This window comes from Rhinatrema bivittatum, chromosome 6, assembly GCF_901001135.1.
Source record: "Rhinatrema bivittatum chromosome 6, aRhiBiv1.1, whole genome shotgun sequence".
Lineage (NCBI taxonomy): Eukaryota > Metazoa > Chordata > Amphibia > Gymnophiona > Rhinatrematidae > Rhinatrema > Rhinatrema bivittatum.
Genome location: NC_042620.1, coordinates 357,924,312 through 357,947,082, shown reverse-complemented (window position 1 = coordinate 357,947,082; position 22,771 = coordinate 357,924,312). Strand labels below are relative to the sequence as shown.

At 44.7% G+C, this 22,771-nt stretch overlaps 1 protein-coding gene across 11 annotated transcripts in view; it reads right to left on the bottom strand.

Moving 5' to 3' along the window:
• The window catches only part of XIAP (X-linked inhibitor of apoptosis), a 185,627-nt gene that overhangs the window by 4,798 nt on the left and 158,058 nt on the right, over positions 1-22,771 (bottom strand). For 9 of the 11 annotated variants that reach the window (XM_029607867.1, XM_029607868.1, XM_029607863.1 and 6 more), the window contains one exon: positions 14,730-14,930. The exons of 1 other annotated variant lie outside the window; for it this stretch is intronic. In XM_029607867.1, coding sequence (XP_029463727.1) covers positions 14,730-14,930 — 201 coding nt within the window. Of the gene's footprint in view, positions 1-12,670; positions 12,786-14,729; positions 14,931-22,771 lie in introns of those variants that run through there. One more of the 11 variants, XM_029607872.1, reaches the window with a different exon arrangement.

Here is a 22,771-nt window from a genome sequence, read left to right as displayed (position 1 = left end):
TATTAACCCCTTCAAAAAAAATGAAGCAGATTTGTGAGACAAGACTTGCCTTGGGTAAATCCATGCTGACTGTATTCCATTAAAACATGTCTTTCTATATGCTCTATGATTTTGATCTTTAGAATAGTTTCCACTATCTTTCCCGGCACCGAAGTCAGGCTCACTGGTCTATAGTTTCCTGGATCACCCTTGGAGCTCTTTTTAAATATCGGGGTTACATTGGCCATCTTCCAATCTTCAGATACAATGGATGATGCTAATGATAGGTTACAAATTAATTATTGTTTCCACAGGAGTTAAAGAAAAGATTTAACACCTTGAACTTCAAATGAAGGAGTACTTAATTTCAATCTAGTTATTTATTTCTACACACTTGATTAATCGCATATCTTACATATTGTAACCTAAGCGATCCGTCCAAGGTTAAAACCCGTCACACTCAAGGGCTTCAGTGGCACTCAAGGGCTCTCAAGAGTCCTGGCGGTCAGTGGCCTTGAGGACGATCAGGGCACTCAACAGAGATCCCAGTGCCTCATTAATGGTGCTTGTCCTTGTCGAGAGTGGCAACTAATGGTATCAGTGGCCAACACGGCTGCTGGTCTCCATGGCGGCCTTGCACCTCGATAACAGCAGGGCATTGATGGTATCAAGGCAGCTCAGCACCACGATGGCACAGTGACACCATAGAGGATGGCTGCAGTATCGAGGTCATGTACCTAGACAGCATCAAGGGTGGCGATGCAAGCACCTCAATGGGACTTGAGGGCGTCGATGGCATCTCCAATGACATTGAGGGGGACCATGGCACTCAATGGCAATCCTGGCCCCCGACACTAGAGGTCAGTGCTGCTACTCCACTACATCAAAGCCCAAGGCTCTCGACAACTCCGGTGCACTGAGACTATGTCTACGGCACAGAAGGCCCTTATAGCATTGAGGATGCCCTGGCACCTCGACCGAGTCCAGGGTGACCATGGTGCTCAATGGCAGCCCTGGTCTCCGACACAGTTCTGACATCAACGCGTCAGATCAACTGTACACTGGTCATAGATGTGCACGGGCAGCCGTTACTGGACATGGCACTGAAGGTGTGGCAACAAGCTGCTTGCCCAGGCTCCTGCTCACCCTCTCTCTCAAGGAAACTACACTGCCATCACAGGCAAGCAGGAGGGGAGGCTATGTTGTCCAGGGCTCCTGCCCATGGAGACTAGTTCCTTTGAATCCAGTAGGAGCACTGAGAGGAGAGGATTACATTGCTGGTGGCTGAAAGGAATCAGAAAGTTCTGCTTGGGAAATTTTTTTAAAAGTATTGGGGAGAAGTAAACCATTGGGGTACATTATTTAGTGTTTGTTTTTTAAATAGTCAGAAGGCAGCTAATAAACCGAAGTTAGTGTGTTTGTTTCCCATCCCTCCTACTCCTCTCCCACCCGCCCCTAGCTCATCCTTTAATTTATAGGCAGGTGCCACTTTTTTTTTTTTGGTGTGTGAAAATCAGCCCTTTACCTTCGCTTCACAAATTCCCCACACCTTATTGAGAGTTTGATCATTCCCTTATAGGCCACTACCAGATATATAGTGAATACACTAAAATATATAAAGGACCCTAATTAGACACATTCTTACTCCAATAGCAACCTAAAACTTAATTAGGAACTGAAAAAATCTGAGATGAAGGCAGCAGTTCAGCAGCAAGAGGGGGGCGACCGAGTCTTTTGCATCAAGTGTCACATGTATGATTTTTTACTTGCCGGTGAGAAGTTGTACATGTGCATCCGATGCAAAGAGCTCCTGTCTCTCAGAGAATGAGTCTGATCTCTGGAGGCTAGAGTGGCAGACCTGGAGTAGCTGAGGCTGAGGCAGAGAGGTATATAGATGAGACCTTCAGGGACATAGTAGCCATGTCCCAACTTCAGAGTGGCAGTCCTGGTGCTGCTTTGGAGGAAGAAGGTCTCATGATCGGGGAGCATCAACCTGGTACAGCAGGAAAGGATCCTGTAGCAAGGACCTGCTCTCCAGGTGGTGCATTGTCCTCTTGCACAGAGGATGTTTCTCCCAGGGCTACTGCCTAGGAGGGAAGGGTTAGGTTGGCTGTCATAGTTTGTGATTCGATTATTAGGAATGTACACAGCTGGGTGGCTTGTGAGCGTGAGGATCACATGGTAACATGCCTACCTGGTGCGAAAGTGGCAGACCTCACGCGTCACCTAGACAGGATTTTAGACAGTTCTGGGGAGGAGCCGGTTGTTGTGGTACATGTGGGCACCAACGACATTGGAAAATGTGGGAGGGAGGTTCTAGAAGCCAAATTTAGGCTCTTAGGTAAAAAGCTGAAATCCAGAACCTCCAGGGTAGCATTCTCTGAAATGCTCCCTGTTCCACGCGCAGGTCCCCAGAGGCAGACAGAGCTCCAGAATCTCAATGCATGGATGAGACGATGGTGCAAGGAAGAGGGAATCAGTTTTGTAAGGAACTGGGGAACCTATTGGGGGAAGGAGGAGTCTTTTCCGAAGGGATGGGCTCCACCTTAACCAGGGTGGAACCAGGCTGCTGGCGCTAACCTTTAAAAAGGAGATATAGCAGCTTTTAAACTAGAAAAAAGGGGAAAGCCTACAGTTGCTCAGCAGCACATAGTTTGGAGGGAGGTATCTTCAAAGGATGCTAATGACGTATTAGAATTAGGGCATCCCAACAGTGAGGTTCCAATAATTTTTTATTTTATTTATTTTTAACTTTTATATACCGACATTCTTGCATTAAATGCAAATCATGCCGGTTTACAATGAAACAGAAAAAGCAGGAAAAAATTCCTTAGTCGAATACAATGAAACAGCTTAATAAACTTAATAAGAAAAGTAGTCCAAATACCTGTAATTAAAAACTCACCTGAGCTAAAAGATTCCAGTTTATCCCTACCAATTAAAAAGCAGAATGAAAATACAAACAAAAAACACACTTTGAAGTGTTGTATGCTAATGCCAGAAGTCTAAGAAATAAGATGGGAGAATTAGAATGCATATCAATGAATGATGACAGACTTAACTGGCATATCAGAGACATGGTGGAAGGAAAATAACCAATGGGACAGTGCTATACCGGGGTACAAATTATATCGCAATTACAGAGATGAGCATCTGGGAGGCGGGATGGCTCTTTATGTCCGGGATGGCATAGAGTCCAACAGGATAAAGATCCTGCATGAGACTAAGTGCACAATCAAATCTTTATGGGTAGAAATCCCTTGTGTGTTGGGGAAGAGTATAGTGATAGGAGTATACTACCGTCCACCTGGCCAAGATGGTGAGTGAAATGCTAAGAGAAATTAGGGAAGCTAACCAAGTATTAATGGGAGATTTCAATTACCCCAATATTGACTGGGTAAATGTAACATCAGGGCATGCAAGAGAGATAAAGTTCCTGGATGGAATAAATGACAGTTTTATGGAGCAAATGGTTCAGGAACAGACAAGAGAGAGAGCAATTTTAGATCTAATTCTTAGTGGAGCACAGGATTTGGTGAGAGAGATAATGGTGGTGGCAATAGTGATCATAATATGATCAAATTTGAATTAATGACTGGAAGAGGAACAGTATGCTAAATCCACGGCTCTCGTGCTAAACTTTCAAAAGGGAAATTTTGATAAAATGAAAAATTGTTAGAAAAAAACTGAAAGGAGCAGCTACAAAAGTAAAAAGTGTGCAAGAGGTGTGGTCATTGTTTTTTAAATATCATCTTGTGGAATTTTATAAATTGAAAGTAAGGGTATATCCAGATGTGTCGAAACAGTTTAAATTCTGCCCTGTCTTCCATCTCCCATTTTTTACGCTCCCTGTTTTAATGTAACTTTACCTCCTACCTAGATGTTAATTGGTTTCCCCCTGTTCTATTGTAAACCGGTACGATAAGACCTGGTCTTGAGTATCGGTATAGTAAAAGAAGTTAAATAAATAAATAAAAAAAGGGAGGTGTCAATTCTTATTATTAAGACTGAAAGTCCTACAGATAGGAGGGTTGTTTTTACTGAAATACCCATGCAAGTGTTGTATAAAGTATAAAGATATTTCTTACGTATTTTTTCTTCCTTCGCAATTATCTATTTTTTTGAGTGCCTTTGAATAAGGAGCTGTAGAAGATTGTAAACTCCTAAATAATGTATAGGTTGCTCCGATAGGAAATAGACCGCTGTATTCACTGTTTTGATAAATTGCAAATATGATTGAAATATATTTTCCTTAATAATTCATAAACCTTACATCAGTAAGAATTATTGTGGACTACCTATAGATAAGAAAAAGGAAATTTATCCTTGTTTTAATAGTATTATTAATTACTTAACCCTTTTTCTTTTTTTGTACAAGAATTTTCTTGCAAAAGTTTTGTTTAAAAGTGTATAAATAAATAATAATGACGAGAAGGGGGACAGTAAGTAAATCCACGGCTCTAGCGTTAAACTTTCAAAAGAGAAACTTTGATAAAATGAGAAAAATAGAAAAAACTGAAAGGAGTAGCTACAAATGTAAAACGTGTGCAAGAGGCATGGACACTGTTAAATAATACCATCCTAGAAGCACAGTCCAAATGTATTCCACTCATTAGGAAAGGTGGAAGGAAGGCAAAATGAGGTGTAAGAAAGGCAAAACAATTACCTGCATGGTTAAAAGGGGAAGTGAAAGAGGCTATTTTAGCCAAAAGATCTTCATTCAAAAACTGTAAGGATCCAACAGAAGAAAATAGGATAAAGCATAAGAGTTGGCAAGTTAAATGGAAGACATTGATAAGACAGGCTAAGACAGAATTTGAAAAGAAGTTGGCCGTAGAGGCAAAAACTCACAGTAAAAACATTTTAAAATATACCCGAAGCAGAAAGCCTGCGAGGGAGTCAGTTGGATGATTATTGAGGGGTTAAAGGGGCACTTAGAGAAAATAAGGCCATCGCGGAAAGATTAAATGATTTCTGTGCTTTGGTGTTTACTGAAGAGGATGTTGGGGAGATACCCGTTCCGGAGATTTTCATGGGTAATGATTTAGATGAACTGAACCAAATCATGGTGTACCTAGAAGATGTGGATGGTATACACCCCGGGGTTCTGAAGGAACTCAAAAATGAAATTTCAGATCTATTAGTTAAAATTTGTAACCTATCATTAGAAACATCCATTGTATCTGAAGACTGGCTAATGTAACCCCATTATTTAAAAAGGCCTGCAGGGGTGAAACTACAGACCAGTTAGCCTGACTTCAGTGCCAGGAAAAATAGTGGAAAGTGTTCTAAAGATCAAAATCACACAACATATAGAAAGACATGTTTTAACAGAACAAAGTCAGCAAGGCTCACTTTTTTGAAGGTGTTAACATGTAGATAAAGGTGAACCGGTGGATGTAGTGTATTTGGATTTTCAGAAGGCATTTGACAAAGTTCCTCATGAGAGGCTTCTAAGAAAAGTAAAAAGTCATGGGATAAGTGGCAATTTCTTATGAATGTGGGAGGATGAGCTCTCCCACTCACAGGAATGTAGAAGTAGATGTGGTATACTTGGATTTTCAAACGGCGTTTGACAAAGTTCCTCATGAGAGGAACTAAAAAGGAACTAAAAAATGAAATTTCAGACCTATTAGTAAAAATTTGTAACTTATCATTAAAATCATCCATTGTACCTGAAGACTGGAGGATAGCAAATGTAACCCCAATATTTAAAAAGGGCTCCAGGGGCTATCCGGGAAACTACAGACCGGTTAGCCTGACTTCAGTGCCAGGAAAAATAGTGGAAAGTGTTCTAAACATCAAAATCACAGAACATATAGAAAGACATGGTTTAATGGAACAAAGTCAGCATGGCTTTACCCAGGGCAAGTCTTGCCTCACAAATCTGCTTCACTTTTTTGAAGGAGTTAATAAACATGTGGATAAAGGTGAACCGGTAGATATAATATACTTGGATTTTCAGAAGGCATTTCACAAAGTTCCTCATGAGAAGCTTCTAGGAAAAGTAAAAGGTCATGGGATAGGTGGCGATGTCCTTTCGTGGATTGCAAACTGCCTAAAGGACAGGAAACAGAGAGTAGGATTAAATGGACAATTTTCTCAGTGGAAGGGAGTGGACAGTGGAGTGCCTCAGGGATCTGTATTGGGACCCTTACTTTTCAATATATTTATAAATGATCTGGAAAGAAATACGACGAGTGAGATAATCAAATTTGCAGATGACCACAAAATTGTTCAGAGTAGTTAAATCACAAGCAGATTGTGCTAAATTGCAGGAAGACCTTGTGAGACTGGAAAATTGGGCATCCAAATGGCAGATGAAATTTAATGTGGATAAGTGCAAGGTGATGCATATAGGGAAAAATAACCCATGCTATAATTACACGATGTTGGGTTCCATATTAGGTGCTACAACCCAAGAAAGAGATCTAGGTGTCATAGTGGATAACACATTGAAATCGTCGGTTCAGTGTGCTGCGGCAGTCAAAAAAGCAAACAGAATGTTGGGAATTATTAGAAAGGGAATGGTGAATAAAACGTAAAATGTCATAATCCTCTGTATCGCTCCATGGTGAGACCGCACCTTGAATATTGTGTACAATTCTGGTCGCCGCATCTCAAAAAAGATATAATTGCGATGGAGAAGGTACAGAAAATGATAAGGGGAATGGAACAACTCCCCTATGAGGAAAGACTAAAGAGGTTAGGACTTTTCAGCTTGGAGAAGAGACGACTGAGGGGGGATATGATAGAGGTGTTTAAAATCATGAGAGGTCTAGAACGGGTAGATGTGAATCGGTTAATTACTCTTTCGGATAGTAGAAAGACTAGGGGGCTTCATCCGCCAGGCTGCCCAAGTCCCTCGACCTCCCATGGAGCGGGACAAACATCAGAACGGCGCACCGAGCACGGAGACCGGGGAAAGGAGGAAGCCCTACAGCAAAAAACCCCTCCTTCTCTGGCTCTTTTTAAATTTTTTTTAAACTTACCTGAGCTCTGCCTTGAGTTCAAAGACAGTCTCCGGCTGCGGGGGGAGAGGGCATATGCCGTCACCGCCGCGCTCAGCTTCCTGCACCCCCTGCCTTTCAGCTGCTTAACAGCTAAGTCCACACTGGCTGAAAAACCAGCTACCAAACCAAGGCACTCATATGACGGACCACGGAAATCACCTCAGGAATTCTCAACTGGGGGAGAGACCTTTTGGTATCACCACAGGAGAACGGAACAAATTTATTTTCCTTATTTCTCCTTTTTCAAATCAAAGCAATCCCCAGTAGGGAGATGCACCTCCACCGTCTGCTGGAGACAAAGCATATTGGTACTGAGTGGAGGGGATGCTGGAGCACTCCAAAATCAGGGGTGACTTGCACCCTATATTTCAGGTCAAGCTTACAGAACACCAGCAGACATGAGATAGAAACCTGCCACATTTTCATAGAAATATGATGGCAGAAGAGAGACTATGCGGCCTATCTAGTCTGCCTGCCCACACCAATTAATTCAGCTTTACAATCCTTATCGCTCTCTTAGAGATGCCCTGTGCTTTTTTCTCATGTTTTGAATTCAGATACTGTTCTAATCTCAACCACCTCTCTATAAAGAAGTATTTCCTTAACTACTCCTAAGCCACCCCCTTTCATCCTCATCCCATGACCCCTCATTCTAGAGCTTCCTTTCCGTTAAGAGAAGCCCATTTCCTATGCATGGAAACTTGGAGATGATATTTAAAAGGTCTCTATCATATCTCACCTTTCTTCTATGGTATATACGTTCCAATCTCTAGCCCCATATGCTTTAGAATGAAGACCACTTTTCATTTTAGTAGCCACCTTCTAGATCAACTCCAATAAGTTTATATCCTTTCCAAATTGCAATCTCTAGAAGTCTACATGATGATGTCTCACAGGGGATCTATATAAAGGCAAAGCAGAGTTCCTTACCTGTAAACTTTGACTGGCAGACTGAGCATGCCTAGTCTGCCGCTATCTGCGCATCCACGCGAGGTCCCCCTTCAGTCTCATAATACAGCAAAATACAAACAAAAATTAAAACAAAAGTGAACCCAACATCGTGGGGAGGCAGGTGGGATTCTGGATGACTAACATCCTGCTGTACTAGGAGAACACCTGTTTCAGGTAAGCAACTCTACTTTCTCCTAGAACAAGCAGGATGGTAGTCCTCACACGTGGGTGATCACAGAGCTCCAGACTGCCTTCTGTGATCAGAGGGACCCACAGTAGCCGAACAAGGTGCCAACGGGCACTACACAACTGCAGCACTGTGGGAAACAGGGGCAGTCTGTCCCCATAGAAAGCACGATGAGAACAGTTGGGTTCAGGACTGGAATAGAGTGCGGAGGACAGACTGGCCTAAGGAGCTGTCCTGGTGACTATCCCTGTCGAGGCAGTAGTGAGCCACGAAGGTGTGGAGTGAACTCCAGGTCGTGGCTCTGCAGATTTCTGCGATAGGGACCGCACACAGCTGGGTCACTGACGCCGCCATAGCCTGCACAGAGTGAGCTTTCACCCTGCCGGCCAGTTGGAGGCCTGCCTGCTCATAGCAGAAGGCAATGCAATCCACTAGCCAGTTGGATAGGGTCTGCTTCCCCACTGCTGCTCCCAGCTTATTGGTGTCAAAGGACACAAACAGCTGGGTGGACTGTCTGTGCCTAACTGTACGGTCCAAGTAGAAAGTGAGTGCTCGCTTGCAGACCAGAGTCTAAAGAGCACGTTCCCTTGGGTGAGAATGAGGCTGTGGGAAGAACGCGGGAAGGATAATTGACTCGTTAATGTGGAAAGCAGTCACCACCTTCAGCAGAAATTTTGAATGTGTGCGCAGCACTACACAATCATGGAATTATTTCGTGTAAGGAGCATACATAACCAGAGCCTGGATCTCGCTGAACCTACGAACGGAAGTGATCGCCACCAGGAACATAATTTTCCAGGTGAGGAACTTCAGGTCACAGGATTGAGTGGTTCAAACGGATATCGCATAAGCCTCGCTAGGACAACGTTGAGATCCCATGTGGTTGCCGGCGGGCGAAGCAGGGGCTTTAGTTGAACCAGGCCCTGCATGAAACGCCCAACCAGTGGCTGGCCTGAGATGGGCGCCCCAGCAACACCCTGGTGGTAGGCGCTGAGGGCGCTGACATTTACTCGGACTGAGCTGGTCTGGAGGCCAGACTCGGACAGGTGCCACAGATAATCTAGCAGGCGGGGGACTGGACAGGAGAAGGGTCCAGTCCGTGGCCCCTGCACCAGGTGGACACACTTCGAGCTGTAAGATTTCCGAGTGGAAGGTTTCCGGGATTCAATCAAGACCCTGGAAACACCATCCAAGAGCTGCATGAGCTGGAGGATCATGCACTCAACATCCACGCCATGAGGGCCTGGAGGTTCGGGTGGCGCAGGGGCACCCCAGTCCTGCAATAGGCGGTTGGGAGCCATCCCTAGCAGAACTGGTGCGCTCATGGAAAGCTCCTGGAGTAGAGGGAACCATACTTGCCTTGGCCATGAGAGTGCCACCAGGATCATGGTCCCCCCATCCTCTTGCAGCTTCGTTAGAGTCCTTGAGAGAAGCGGAATAGGGGGGCACGCGTACATGAGACCTTGTCCCCAGTGAAGGGAGAACACGTCGCAGGCTGGACTGTCCTTCCCTAGAATCAGACAGCAGAATATGTTCACCTTGTGATTGAGGGGAGAGGCAAACAGGTCCATGTCCAGAGTGCCCCAGCGGAGGAACAGGTCGGCTGCCACCACCGGGTTTAGGGACCATTCGTGTGACTGGAAGGACTGATTGAGGTGGTCTGCCAGCGTGTTCAGGTGGCCCGGCAGGTACGTGGCCCATAGGTACATCCCCCTGGAGAGGGCCCAATCCCAGACCTGTATCACTTCCTGAAAGAGGGGGGAAGGAACCCATGCCGCCCTGCTTGTTGATGTATCACATCACCACCTGGTTGTCTGCTCTGATGAGGATGACCTTGGAGGACAGCCTGTCCTGAAAGGCTCACAAGGCATACCGGATCACCCACAGCTCCAGAAAATGTATCTGACAGCGGGACTTGGCCGCAGTCCAGAGGCCCTGGGTATGTAGGCTGTCTGTATGGGCCCCCACCCATAAGGTGAGGAATCGGTGGTGAGGGTCACCTGGGGTGGTGCGGGCTGAAATGGAAACCCAAGTTCCAGATTGGGCCGGGCTTCCCACCAGGTTAGGGAGAGACGGAGAGGGTCCGTGACAGTCAGTGCTTCCAGATTCTGGGATGCCTGCCGCCACTGGGACCGCAAGGCCCACTGCGGGTCCCTCATGCAAAGGCGGGACAAGGGAGTCACGTGGACCGAGGGCACCATATGGCCCAGCAGGCGGAGCAGCAAACAGGCTGGTACCTTCTTCCTGTTGTGAACAAGGGTATCTAGGGAGGAGAGGGCGACCACTCAATCTTTGGGCAGGAAAGCTTTTGCTTGTGCCGTATCCAACCTGGCACCGATGAAGTCCAGCCTTGTAGACGGATCAAGATGTGACTTGGGGAAGTTGACACCGAACCCCAAGGTCTGTAAGGTCTGAACTGTCAAGGCCAGCGCATTCAGGGCCCCGGAGTGAGAGTCTATCCGGATCAGCCAATCGGCCAGGTACGGAAAGAAGTGGACAGAGGGATGCCTGAGGTAGGCAGCCACCACCACCAAGCATTTTGTGAAGAAGCGTGGGGCTGAAGCCAGCCCAAAGGACAGCACCTTATTGAAAATGTGCCATCCCCACAAAGCGGAGGGACTTCCTGTGGTTGGGGACAATTGCAATATGGGCATAAGCCTCCTTCAGCCTCAGGATGAGGGAGCAGAGCCAGTCTCCTCTTCGGAGAAGCAGGATTAGCGTGCCCAGAGAGACCATCTTGAATTTTTCTCTTATGAGAAAACGGTTCAATGCCCTGAGGTCGAGAATGGGGCATAAGCCGCCATTCCTCTTCGGAATGAAGAAATACCTCGAGTAGAAACCGTGGCCCCACTTCTTGCAGGGAACTGGTTCTACCACGTCTGCCATTAGAAGGACAGAAAGTTCCAATTAAAGGACAACCTAATGGGCAGTCATACCCCACAATGAACATGGGGGAGCGGTCTCTGGGCGCCTGTTGAAATTCAGACGGTAGCCCTGGCGGACAATGGAGAGGACCCAACCGTCCGAAGTGATTGCCTCCCAGCGGTGAGTGAAGCAGAGAAGCCTGCCACCAACTGGGTCATCAAACGCCATGTGAACCAGCGTTTGGCTCGTGCCCCCTTGCCACCAGTCAAAAACCTGTAGACAGGGCCTGCTGGGGGGCTGTTTGGGTCCTCGGAACTCTGTGCTGCCAGCCACGGCCTCTAGGGCTGGGCAAAGGTGGGAGAGTACAGGCAGTCGGAGGGAAGTATTTCCTTGACTGATAGAAGGGCTTGCGAGAGCCCGGCCTGGAGGACTTCCTGGCAACAAAAAGGCCTTCTGAGGGGCTGGTGGAGAGTTGTTGAAGAGTATCATGCTGATCTTTCAGCTGCCACAACTCACAAAGAGCACCAAATTACTTTGGAGGAATTCCTAAAGATCCAATAAATAACCACAATACAAATCCTCCGTGATAGATTATTTGTTGAAAACTTTAAACCTTCTTGTTGTATCAGAGGATCATTTTCAGAGACAGTCTGACTGGGCCAAAATCTCTTCTTCATCCCAACATCTAATGGTACCTCACAGAAAGAAAAGAAACCTGCCTCATTTGCTAAGGGCTCAAGCCTGTAGCTGGCAACTCCTGTGGAGAGGCACATACAGGTGTCAAATCAGGCGAAGCTCCAGTTGGTGGAAACACTTTCTGCATCTTGGACAGCAAAACCTCTAAACTCCCCCTTCTATCCTCAGGTGTTGATGAAGCAAAGAAATTCTTCACCAACTGTTAACTTGTTCATGGGCTGAGGTGACCTCTTCCAAGACCCATAGGGGTTTTTTATCACTCTGTTGCAACAATGCCAAAAAACATGGCTTCAAAGATGGTTCCACCACTGCTCTATGCTGATAGAACTGAACTGTGGGCCATCTTCCATGCTGGGGCCTCTTCCCAGATTTTCCATTGCAGTGGAGATCAGACTGATGTCGATGATGCTGCAGCTTCTTGTGCCAGTAGTGCCAAATGTAGTGCTATTGTATGTCTCCATGCCAAGGGCATTAATGGTGCATTAGAATGGGTGCTCCGAGCTATCACAGATGGCATCCTTGTAGGGCTGGGGTCTGTGTAAAAATACATGTGTTTGAACCATGGGAACTTTCCATGCCAGAAAAGATGATGCCAGCTGCACCAATACGGACTGTCCCTCCTAGGTTCCGATGTTGGGCATGGCACAGTGCCCTACCTGGGTTCCAACTTGTGGTTTTTTTTGGCTCTAATGGGCACTGCTTCTGGCCCTATTTATACACCTTGTTCTGCGCCTCTTCCTAGTGCCACAAGCCTTAGCTTTACTCAACCCTAGCTGTCAGATGGATCTGGGAACCGGAGCCATGGAGTGGAGGGGTGGTAGCCCGTATTGACCAAGAGGGAAACAGCAGATGAGGAACACCAACCTGGCTCCACATACCGCAAACCTTAAGTACCACTCCGGGAAGATCGGATCCAATGCCTGGACTCATACTGGTGCTTACACTTCAGCCCCCTTCTGAAGTCCAATTTTCAAGACACAGATTGATAAGGCCTGGGAGACATGCTTCCAGTTATAGCACTTCGCTATATCATGATCCAGGTTCAGGCACTTATAACGCACCTCATATGCAATGGTGATGGATATCTGGCTCTCCTAGATGCAGATAAAGTACAAAAGTAGGCTGTTCGCGCTCGTCTGAAAATCTACCCCATAATTAATAAAATAATAACTAATCAGAACATGATTAAAACATAATAAACAATGCTAAAAGATAAAAATAAATAGTATAAATCAATATTATGCCTGTGTCTGTCTTTCATTCTCTGCGTATGCGCATTTACAAAAGCCATGTTTTCAGGTCTGATTTGAATTTCTTGGTGTCTGCCTGTAGCCGTAAATACACGGGTAACGTATTCCAAAATTTAGGGCCAGCTATTGATATCGATCATTCTCATACCTGACTCAGCCGAGCTGATTTTATTGTTGGAATTGTTAATATGCCCTTGTTTGCTGACAGTACATTTTTTTGGGGTATGTACAGTTGTATTGCCGTGTTTAATCATTCCGTTTTTGTGCCATAGATTATGTTATGTACAATACATGCGGTTTTGTACTGTATGCGATAATTAATTGGCAACCAATGTAGCGAGATCAGAATTGGTGTTATGTGGTCACATTTTTTATTGCCAGTAAGGACTCTAGCCGCAGCATTTTGTAAGATCTGGAGAGGTCGGGTGGTGGCTTGAGGCAATCCTAATAAAAGTGCGTTGCAATAATCAAAATTTGAAAATATCAGTGCCTGTAAAACTGATCTAAAGTCAGCCAGTTCCAGCAAAGGTTTTAGTCTCCATAGTGTTAGAAGCTTAAAGTAGCCATCTTTCAGTTTGGAGGCAATATGTTTATTCAAGTTCAGCTCTGGGTCCAGTATAACACCAAGATCTCTCACAAATGAAGAGGGCTTTGTCTTAATGTCATTATCGAAAACCAGGTTAGGGAGATCATCATGCCTGCATTTTCTTTCTAATAGGATTATTTCTGTTTTATCCATGTTTAGAATTAGCTTCCTATGCTGAGGGGTTGTTTTATGGCACTTGGGTATATAACAATAATTTTAAATGTTTGTTCGATAGTGTCATCAGTCGGGACGAGGAATTGTATGTCGTCGGCGTATAAATAAAAATTTAATCCTAAGCTGGTAAGTAAATGGCAAATTGGTAATAAATATATATTAAAAAGGGTGGCCGAAAGGGCCGACCCTTGCGGGACCCCAGTTTCGTGAGGAATTTTTTCGGAGACAGAATTTTTTATTTTTACCTGAAAGGAACGATTATTAAGAAAGGATGTAAACCATTTTAAGACAACATCTTTGACACCTATTTATTTCAGCCGATTAAGTAGGATATTATGATCGACAGTGTCAAACGCAGCTGATAAATCTAAAAGCACTAAAAAGTGCTGAAGTATTGAATTCAGATACTGTTTTTGCCTCCACCAGCTCCACTGGGAGACAGTTCCGTGCATCTGCTACTCTCTTTGTAAAGAAATATTTGCAAAGATTACTCCTGAACCTACCCTCTTTCACCCTCATCCCATGACCCTTATTCTAAAGCCACCTTTCCATTGAAAGAGGCTAGCTTCCTGTGCATGGAAAACTTTGAGATTTTTAAATGTCTCTTATCTTATCTCCCCTATCTCGCCACATTTAGATTGCGTCTATCCCCATGTGTTTTAGAACGAAGACTACTGATCATTTTAGTAGTCATCCTCCAGACCAACTCAAACCGGTTTACATCTTTTCAAAAGTGCGATTTCCAGCATTAAGAACATAAGAAATTGCCATGCTGGGTCAGACCAAGGGTCCATCAAGCCCAGCATCCTGTTTCCAACAGAGGCCAAAAACCAGGCCACAAGAACCTGGCAAATACCCAAACACTAAGAAGAACCCATGCTACTGATGCAATTAATAGCAGTGGCTACCACATATTGGTACACAGTATTCCAAATGAGGTCTCACCAGGGACCTATAGAGAAGTAATACCTCTTTCCTTTTTCTGCTATTACTCTCCCTATGCAGCCAAGATACATGTGTGTGTTCACCTGTCATGGGGGTGTTCTCACTGGTTCTATTCCGCACACGACTGCTCTGAGCTTCCACCAAGTCAGCCACAAGAATTTCAACCGACTTAAAATTTTCCCCTGTTGTCTGCAGTTTCTTTGCCATGATTTTTTTAATTTCGGCCACATCGAAACCCATCTGTAAGGCTTCCTTCATCAAAGGGTTCTGCAAGATGGTATCATCTGAAATAAAGTATTAGCAAAACACCAGCTTTACCAGAAAATACATCTGTAAGCAAAGCTTTATTTTGAAAAGAAATGTGTGATTATTCTTTTTCAATGAATATTATGAGGAACCCTGACCTTAGATCTATTAAAAGTATTTTATTCCCTTAATAAATTAAAATAAAATAATGCAGAGTTGCTTACCTGTAACAGGTATTCTCCAAGAACAGCAGGATGTCAGTCCTCACATATGGGGGTGACATCATCGGATGGAACCCAGCACGGAAAACTTACCGTATGTTTCTAAAACTTTGACTAAACCTTATTGGGCATACGCAGGCATGCATTATACCACACAGTATGCGGCGTCCCCTCAGTCTTATATCAAAATTCAAAATAATGAAGGAGAAAAACCCACATAGTGGAAACCCAACTCCACAGGGTAGCAGACGGGTTTCATGATGACTGACATCCTGCTGTCCTCAGAGAACACCTGTTATAGGTAAGCAACTCTGCTTTTTCAGAGGACAAGCAGGATGACAGTTCTCACATATGGATAAATCCCTAGATACAGGCTGCCACCTAACATAAAGGGACCAATAAAACACCAAATATTGTGCCAATAGGCACAACAATAACCAGTTTTGTAGGTAATGATGGGGGGGGGGGGGGTTGGTAGCCTGAACAAAATCAACAGGCCCTAGGCAGGAACAGAGTTGGGTTCTACACCTTAAACAAGTTCCTAAGGACAGATTGGCCAAACCTGCTATCATGTTTGACATCCCTATCCACACAATGTTTGGATAAGTTCTTGGGGGAGAAGTCCGTTAATGGCTATTAATCAAGTTTACTACGGGAATGGCCGCTGCTATTGATTGCATCAGTAGCATGGGATCTTCTTAGTGTTTGGGTGGTTGCCGGGTTCTTGTGGCCTGGTTTGGCCTCTGTTGGAAATGGGATGCTGGGCTTGATGGATCCTTGGTCTGACCCAGCATGGCAATTTCTTATGTTCTAATGTGTGGAGGCAACTCCACGCTGCAGCTCTGCAGAACTCCTTCATGGGAACTGCTTGCAAGTAGGCCACCGATGCTACTATGGCTCAACAAAGTGAGCTTTGACATGAACCCCAAAATGCAATTCTGCTTGGGCATAACAGGAGGAGATGTAGTCTGCTAGCCAATTAGAAAGCATCTGTTTGGAAACAGTGATACCCAACTTATTCCTAGCAAAAGAAACAAAGTTGGGTAGACTGTCCATGGGCTTCTGTCCATGCCAGATAGAAGGCTAAGGCTCTTTTACAGTCCAAACTGACATTGCATGCTTAAGTGACTGCTACCAAAAATATGATCTTCCAGGTCAGGTACTTCAGGATGCAGGAGTGCAGCGGCTCAAAGGTAGCTTTCATCAGCTGAGTTAACACTACTTTGAGGTCCCAAGATACAGCACTGAAGCAGGCCCCGCATGAAACATACAAGTATAGGTTGTACAAAGATAGGCATACCGTCTACACCATGTGATATACACCAATTGCATTCAAACAAACCCTAAAGGACCTGGTCTTCAAACTAGCTTCCTAAAGTTGTAGAAGGTAGTCAAGCAACTTTTGTGGGGAGCAGTAAAAATGCTCCCCACAAAAGAGAACCTCCTCCACTTCAGTCCACAAAACTCTCTCATGAAAGGCTTTCTGGAAGCCATCAGGACCTGAGAGACATCTTCCGAGAGACTGAGTGGTTGCAATATTACCCTCTCAACATCCAGGATGCGAGGGTCAGGGCCCGGAGGCTGGGATGTTGCAACATGCCTCGATCCTGTGTGATCAGAGTCCATTGGGCCTTTCGCATGTATAAATGTGCCAAGGGAGTCACATGAACTGTTGCGGCCATATGGCCCAACAGTCTCAACAAGTGCCAAGCTGATGCCTGCTGGCTCCGTTGAATCCCCTCCACGATGATCATCAGTTTGATGGCACGTTGTCAAGACAGGAAGGCCATGGCCTGAGCCATGTCTAATATGTCTACAATAAAGTCCAATAAAGGTGACGGAATGGGATAGGACTTGAGGTAATTGATAATGAATCCTAGTGTCTCCAGCACCCAGATGGTCGAGCACATGGACTCGTTGGCCCCCACCCGAGAGGTGATCTTGACTAGCGAATCAAAAAGTATGGGAAAATATTATTTATTTATTAGTATACTATCAATCTGAATGATCAATCTTGGCGGTTTGCAACACATTAAATAAACAAAATAACGGCATACATAATCCTAAATTACAATAAATTGTAACCTAATGTACATAACCTTACATAAACAATTATAATTAACTTAAAATGCTCAATCACTGTTGTTTTTCGGATATGCGATGTTAAATAGCCATGTTTTCAATCTTATTTTTAAAGATCCTACTATTGGATTCTAATCTTAGCTCACTCAGCAAGGTGTTCCAGAGTTTAGTGCCGGCTATTGAGATTGCTCTGTCCCTGACTTCGCTTAAATGTGTGCCATGTATGGTAGGGCCCTGCAAAAGAACTTTGTTTGCAGATCTAAGTGTTCTATTGGGAACATAAAGATGCAATGAGGCATTTAGCCAGGTGACATTATTATTGTATGAATGATTGTTAATATTTATATTAGGCTCTGTATTTGATGGGCAACCAATGTAATAATTGTAGTGTGGGAGAGATATGTTCATATTTGCTGCAGCCCATTAGTACTCTTGCGGTGGCATTCTGTAATACCTGTAAAGAGTGAATTGTGGATTGAGGTAAACCTAGTAGCAGTGAATTACAGTAGTCAAATTCAATAAAAACTAGAGTTTTTATTGAATAATATTGACTGTTTTTCAATAAAAACACAGTCCTGTAGTCGTCTAAGTGTAATAGTGATTTTAACCTTTTGAAGATATTTAATTTGTAATATCCATTTTTCAATTTTGAGTTTGTGTGTTATTTCATGGTTAGTCCACTGTCAATGATGACACCTAAATCTCTTCCATGTTCTGATAGCTCAATTTTTATTTGGTCATTTAAGTGGACAACTGATGTGGAGGATACATTTGATATCTTTCTATTTAGCAGAATAATCTCTGTTTTGTCACAGTTCAATACTAATTTAATTTCCTGAAGTATTTGTTTGATTGCTTTAAAGTACATTTCCAATATTTTTAATGAATGCTCTAAAGATCTTTCAATTGGGATTAGGAATTGGATATCATCCACATAAATAAAATACTTAATGCTCATACTTGAAAGTGGATGGCAAAGTGGGTACATATAGATGTTAAATAGCATCGCTGATAGTGCTGACCCCTGTGGCAATCCAGTTTTTAATGGGAATAGATCAGATGTGTATCCCTAAGTCTCACTTTAAATGAACAGTCGTTCAAAAACAAGGAGAACCATTGTAAGATTGTACCCTTTATACAGATTTCTTTTAATCTGGTGATTATGATTTTGTGATCTATGGTGTTGAATGCGGCCAACAGATCCAGTAGGACCAAGAGATATGTGCAACCTGAATCAAAACCCCTAAGAACTGTGTCTTGCAATGATAAAAGTGTTTCAGTACTATAGTTTTTTTTGAAGCCATGTTGTGAAGAAAATAATAAATTGTTAGAATCTAAATGGTCTGATAGTTGACGTAGGACAATTTTTCCCAGTTTGCGAAGGTGCACCGCCACTACGGCTAAGCATTTCGTGAATACACATGGCGAATAACATGAGCCTAAACATCAAAATGCGATACTGGAAGTGCTGCTTTCCCACCAGAAATCTGAGATACTTCCGGTGACTTGGGAAGATCTTTATCTGAATGTAAGCATCCTTGAGATCCAGGGAGTACAGCCAGTCCCCTTTTCATAAGAAAGGGATCAAGGTGCCCAGGGAAACCACCTTGAACTTTTCTCTTTTGATGCATTTGTTCAAAGTCATCAGCTCAAGGACGGGAGAGTCCTCCTGTTTTCTTCAGTATCAGGAAGTATAAGGAGTAAAATCCCCGCCCCCTTTGCCCTGGTGGAACGGGTTCAACTACTTTGGCAGTTAAGAGGAAGGAGAGCTATGCTATTAGTACTTCCTGATATACTACCGGGCCCCAGAATGAGCTTGGGGGGGGGGGGGGGGGGGGGGGAGAGGGAAATTTGGCCAATAGGTTCAATTTGTACTCCTTGTGAATGATGGAGAGAATCCAATGGCCTGAAGTTACACGGGGTCATTGGTTCGCAAAGAACCAAAGCCTTCCCCAGCCCAGTAGGTTCACTGCTCCAAGTACGGGCAACTTGGCTATGTCCCTGTGATCCAGTAAAAACCCCATCCCAGGAATTGACTGAGGCTAGGGATCTGAAGCTCTTTGTTGCCTGGGGCAGTCATGAAAGCCCTGATGTGGCTGACAGGAATGAGGCGGCGGAGGGTAGTACTTCCTTGGATGGAAGAAGGACTTCCTGGGGCTAGAGCTAGACTTCCTGGATGAGGAGGGTGGGTCCTGATTGCCAATGGAGGGCTGCTATAGGTCTGCATGATCACATTTGGGCTACCATGTCCTTGGACTTTACTCCGAAAAGATTCTCTCCTGTACACAGCATGTCAGCGAGTCGCTCCTGCATCTCCAGTCTGAGATACAAGGCCCGCAGCCATCGAGTCTGCAGGTAACGAATCCTGCTGCAGAAACCCTCGGTGCTGTCTCAAACACTGTAGGTTGAATGGACCCTGTTTTTTCCTCACTCCAGGCCTTTATGCACCAGCAAAAGGAGGGTGTCTTGTTGCTGCTGAGGCATTTATTCGGCAATGTTCTGCACCTGCTTCCAGATGTCCTGCATATATTGGCTCATGTAGAGCTGCTAGGCTGCTAAGCAGGTAATAAGCATAGTGCCCTGGAACACCTTTCTGCCAAGAGCATCCATCGCTCTGTGATCCTTCCCCAGGGGTGCCGAAGAACGGATCTGAGAGCATTTGGCCTTCTTGACAGTGGATGCAACAACCACTGACTGGTGGAGCAGCTGACATTTGTTGAATCTGAGAGCCTTTAGGACAGGGTAAATAGCATCCGCCTTCCTCTTTATAGGAGGCACTGTGAAGGGGTGTTCCCACATCCTCAGCAGTGAATCCATAAGATCTCCTGCACTGGGACTGCCACAATCTCCTTGAGAGGCTCCACAAACTGAAGGATATCTAGCATTTTGTGCCCGGTATCCTCATCAGATATCAAATCAGATATCAAATCATTCAAAAAAAAAACTTAAAACCTGGCTCTTTAGCCAAGCTTTTCCAGGACCATGATCATCATTTTTTCCCCTCCAACCAGCAAGAACATATCTTCTTCACAAACCCCCATTTTCCATACCACTACCTACTTCGGTATCTAATCTCTTGCTGCAGGACACTTGAGACTTTCTCACTTATACGTTATAATTTTTATGCTCAATAAGACCTGTCAACTTAATTGTTTAAGTCTTTTTTTTTTTTCTCCTTTATCTTTTGGTCATCAATGTTACAACGTTATTGTTAAATTTTGAACTTATGTACACTGTTCCAAGTTTCATAACCTTGTTCTATGTAATGCCTTTTGGCAATTTTCATGTTCTGTTTCAATGTAAACCGATGTGATCTTTATTTCATATAGGAACACCGGTATATAAAAATCTAAAAATAAATAAATAAATAAATGAAATGGGATGGCCTCCACCATCATCCAAAGCCTGCGAAGCAGTCCTCTGGCAGGGAGACTTCCTTTGATCCTCTGGAAGAGATGGATCTGAGTGGAGACCATCCGAAGCATTAGCAACCATGGAGGTGTCATCCCCTAGGGTCACAGGTGCCCTAGTCTCCACTGTCATCAACTGGCAATGGGGCCCTAGGAGCTCAGCTACTGACCAGTGGTGCAGGCTCCGATGGAACTGGTCGTGTTGGCCCAGGCCCCTGTGTCTTCACTGGCTTCCTCCTCCAAGGAACCGGGGATGACAACCGGATTGGCAGTTGGTAGCAGTGCACTGCATGGCATCAATACTGTTTGGGGAACTGATGTTGGCTGGGTCAGTAACACACCGATGAGCACATGCAGGGATTCCAGCAGCGGCTCGAGGAGTGATGGTGCCGCGATTCTGAGGCTGCACATCACCTTCTCGATGGCCAGTTGCACACGGTTTTCCTATTCCTCCCTGAACATCGATGATGTCAAAACAGACTGGGACGCAGGAGATGTAAGCAGACCCTCTACAGAACAGAGAGGATTGGTGGCTGGCATCAGGACCAATGGAGTTCGTGGCATACCCCTGGCATTGATGGAGGACTGGCTCTCCTTGCTGCGGGGTCATCGCAGCAGAAGCTGGTACATCCCAGTGCCTGGCACCGTGCATACACAGGGACCCAATGCTGATGCTTCCTCGACTTCACTCAATGTTCCGATTGGTCCTTCCCCAGTACCAAGGCCAAGGATGACAAACCAAATATCCTCGACCTGGAGAAGCTAGATGATGGCCAGTCTCTGGTGTCTCTTTCAGCCAATGACCTTGATGAAACTAGCTCATAGGTCCTTTGATGCTGATGCTTCATTGTTGATGAATCAGTCTTCTCTAGCCCGAAGAGGTGCTCCATCGAGCCAGATCTTATGTCCCTTCGGGGTCATCCTGACACACTTGCTGCAACCCCGGATGTTGTGTGATGCTCCAAGACAGAGGAAAATTCATGGGGGTCCATGATAAACATGGTCCTCATTCGCCTGGCACACAGCTTGAAACCTGAAGTAGACATGTCATCACAAAATAAAACGGACACAAGATTGAAATCGATGGCACCTGCCATCGATCGCCAGAGGACACTAAGCACATGGCCATCCCAGGGGATCAACTAAAATAAATTTAGCGATAAATGTCGAAAACCTATCTAGGATGCTTACTGGAGAACGAGAGGGACTCAGCATCGATTGTGCGAGGAAGCGAAAAATATTTGTCAAAAGAAAAACCCCAAACATTTTACGAAACTAGGCCAAAAAAGTTGGCAAAATGAGGCTCTCACTCAACTGCAAGATGACAGGCTCCACAGAAAAGAAGACTGAGGGGACTCTGCATGGATATGTGGTATAATGCATGCCTGAGCATGCTCAATGAGGTCCAGTCAAAGTTCTAGAAACTTTGCCCTATGTTTACCGTGCTCCATCCAATGATGTCACCCCATGTGAGGGGACTACTATCCTGCTTGTCCTAGGAGAAACCACACCACACCCTTTACATTTTTTTTTTACCTGGAAGTATTCTTCTGCTCCTTTGGACATACAGTTCAGTCAGAACTAGGGCTTGATCTGGCACCACGAGTCTTCATTTGCAACTACCTAAGGATTTTTCCTTCTATTTTATAACCTTTCCCAACTTAACTTTAGTTAAGTCATTGTAGCCACAGTTTCTGGCTGGAAGCCATATACCAGGCCCTTCTACCAGAATTCTGAAACCATAGGTCCCAAAATCCTGCCACTAGGTGTCACGGCAGCATAACGACTAGGACTCCCTCCCCATAGAGTCAGTGAACACTGCGTCCGCAGTATTCTCATCACTAGCTGACCTGGAGAGTGAAAGATCTGAGCCAGGACTTGAGCTCGGGTTCCTCCACATGGCAATACACAGCACAACCACTCAGCCACCACGGCTGACTCTTCCATTTTAAAATGTTATCTTCTGAGGTTTATGGCACCTATTCCGATTTTATTTTATTTAAAAAATGTATAAGCCAAATCATCTAACATTCTGAATGGCTTACAAATATTACATATACAAACATAAGTAAGAACATAAGAAATTGCCATGCTCAGCCAGACTAAGGGTCCATCAAGCCCAGCATCCTGTTTCCAACAGAGGCCAAACCAGGCCACAAGAACCTG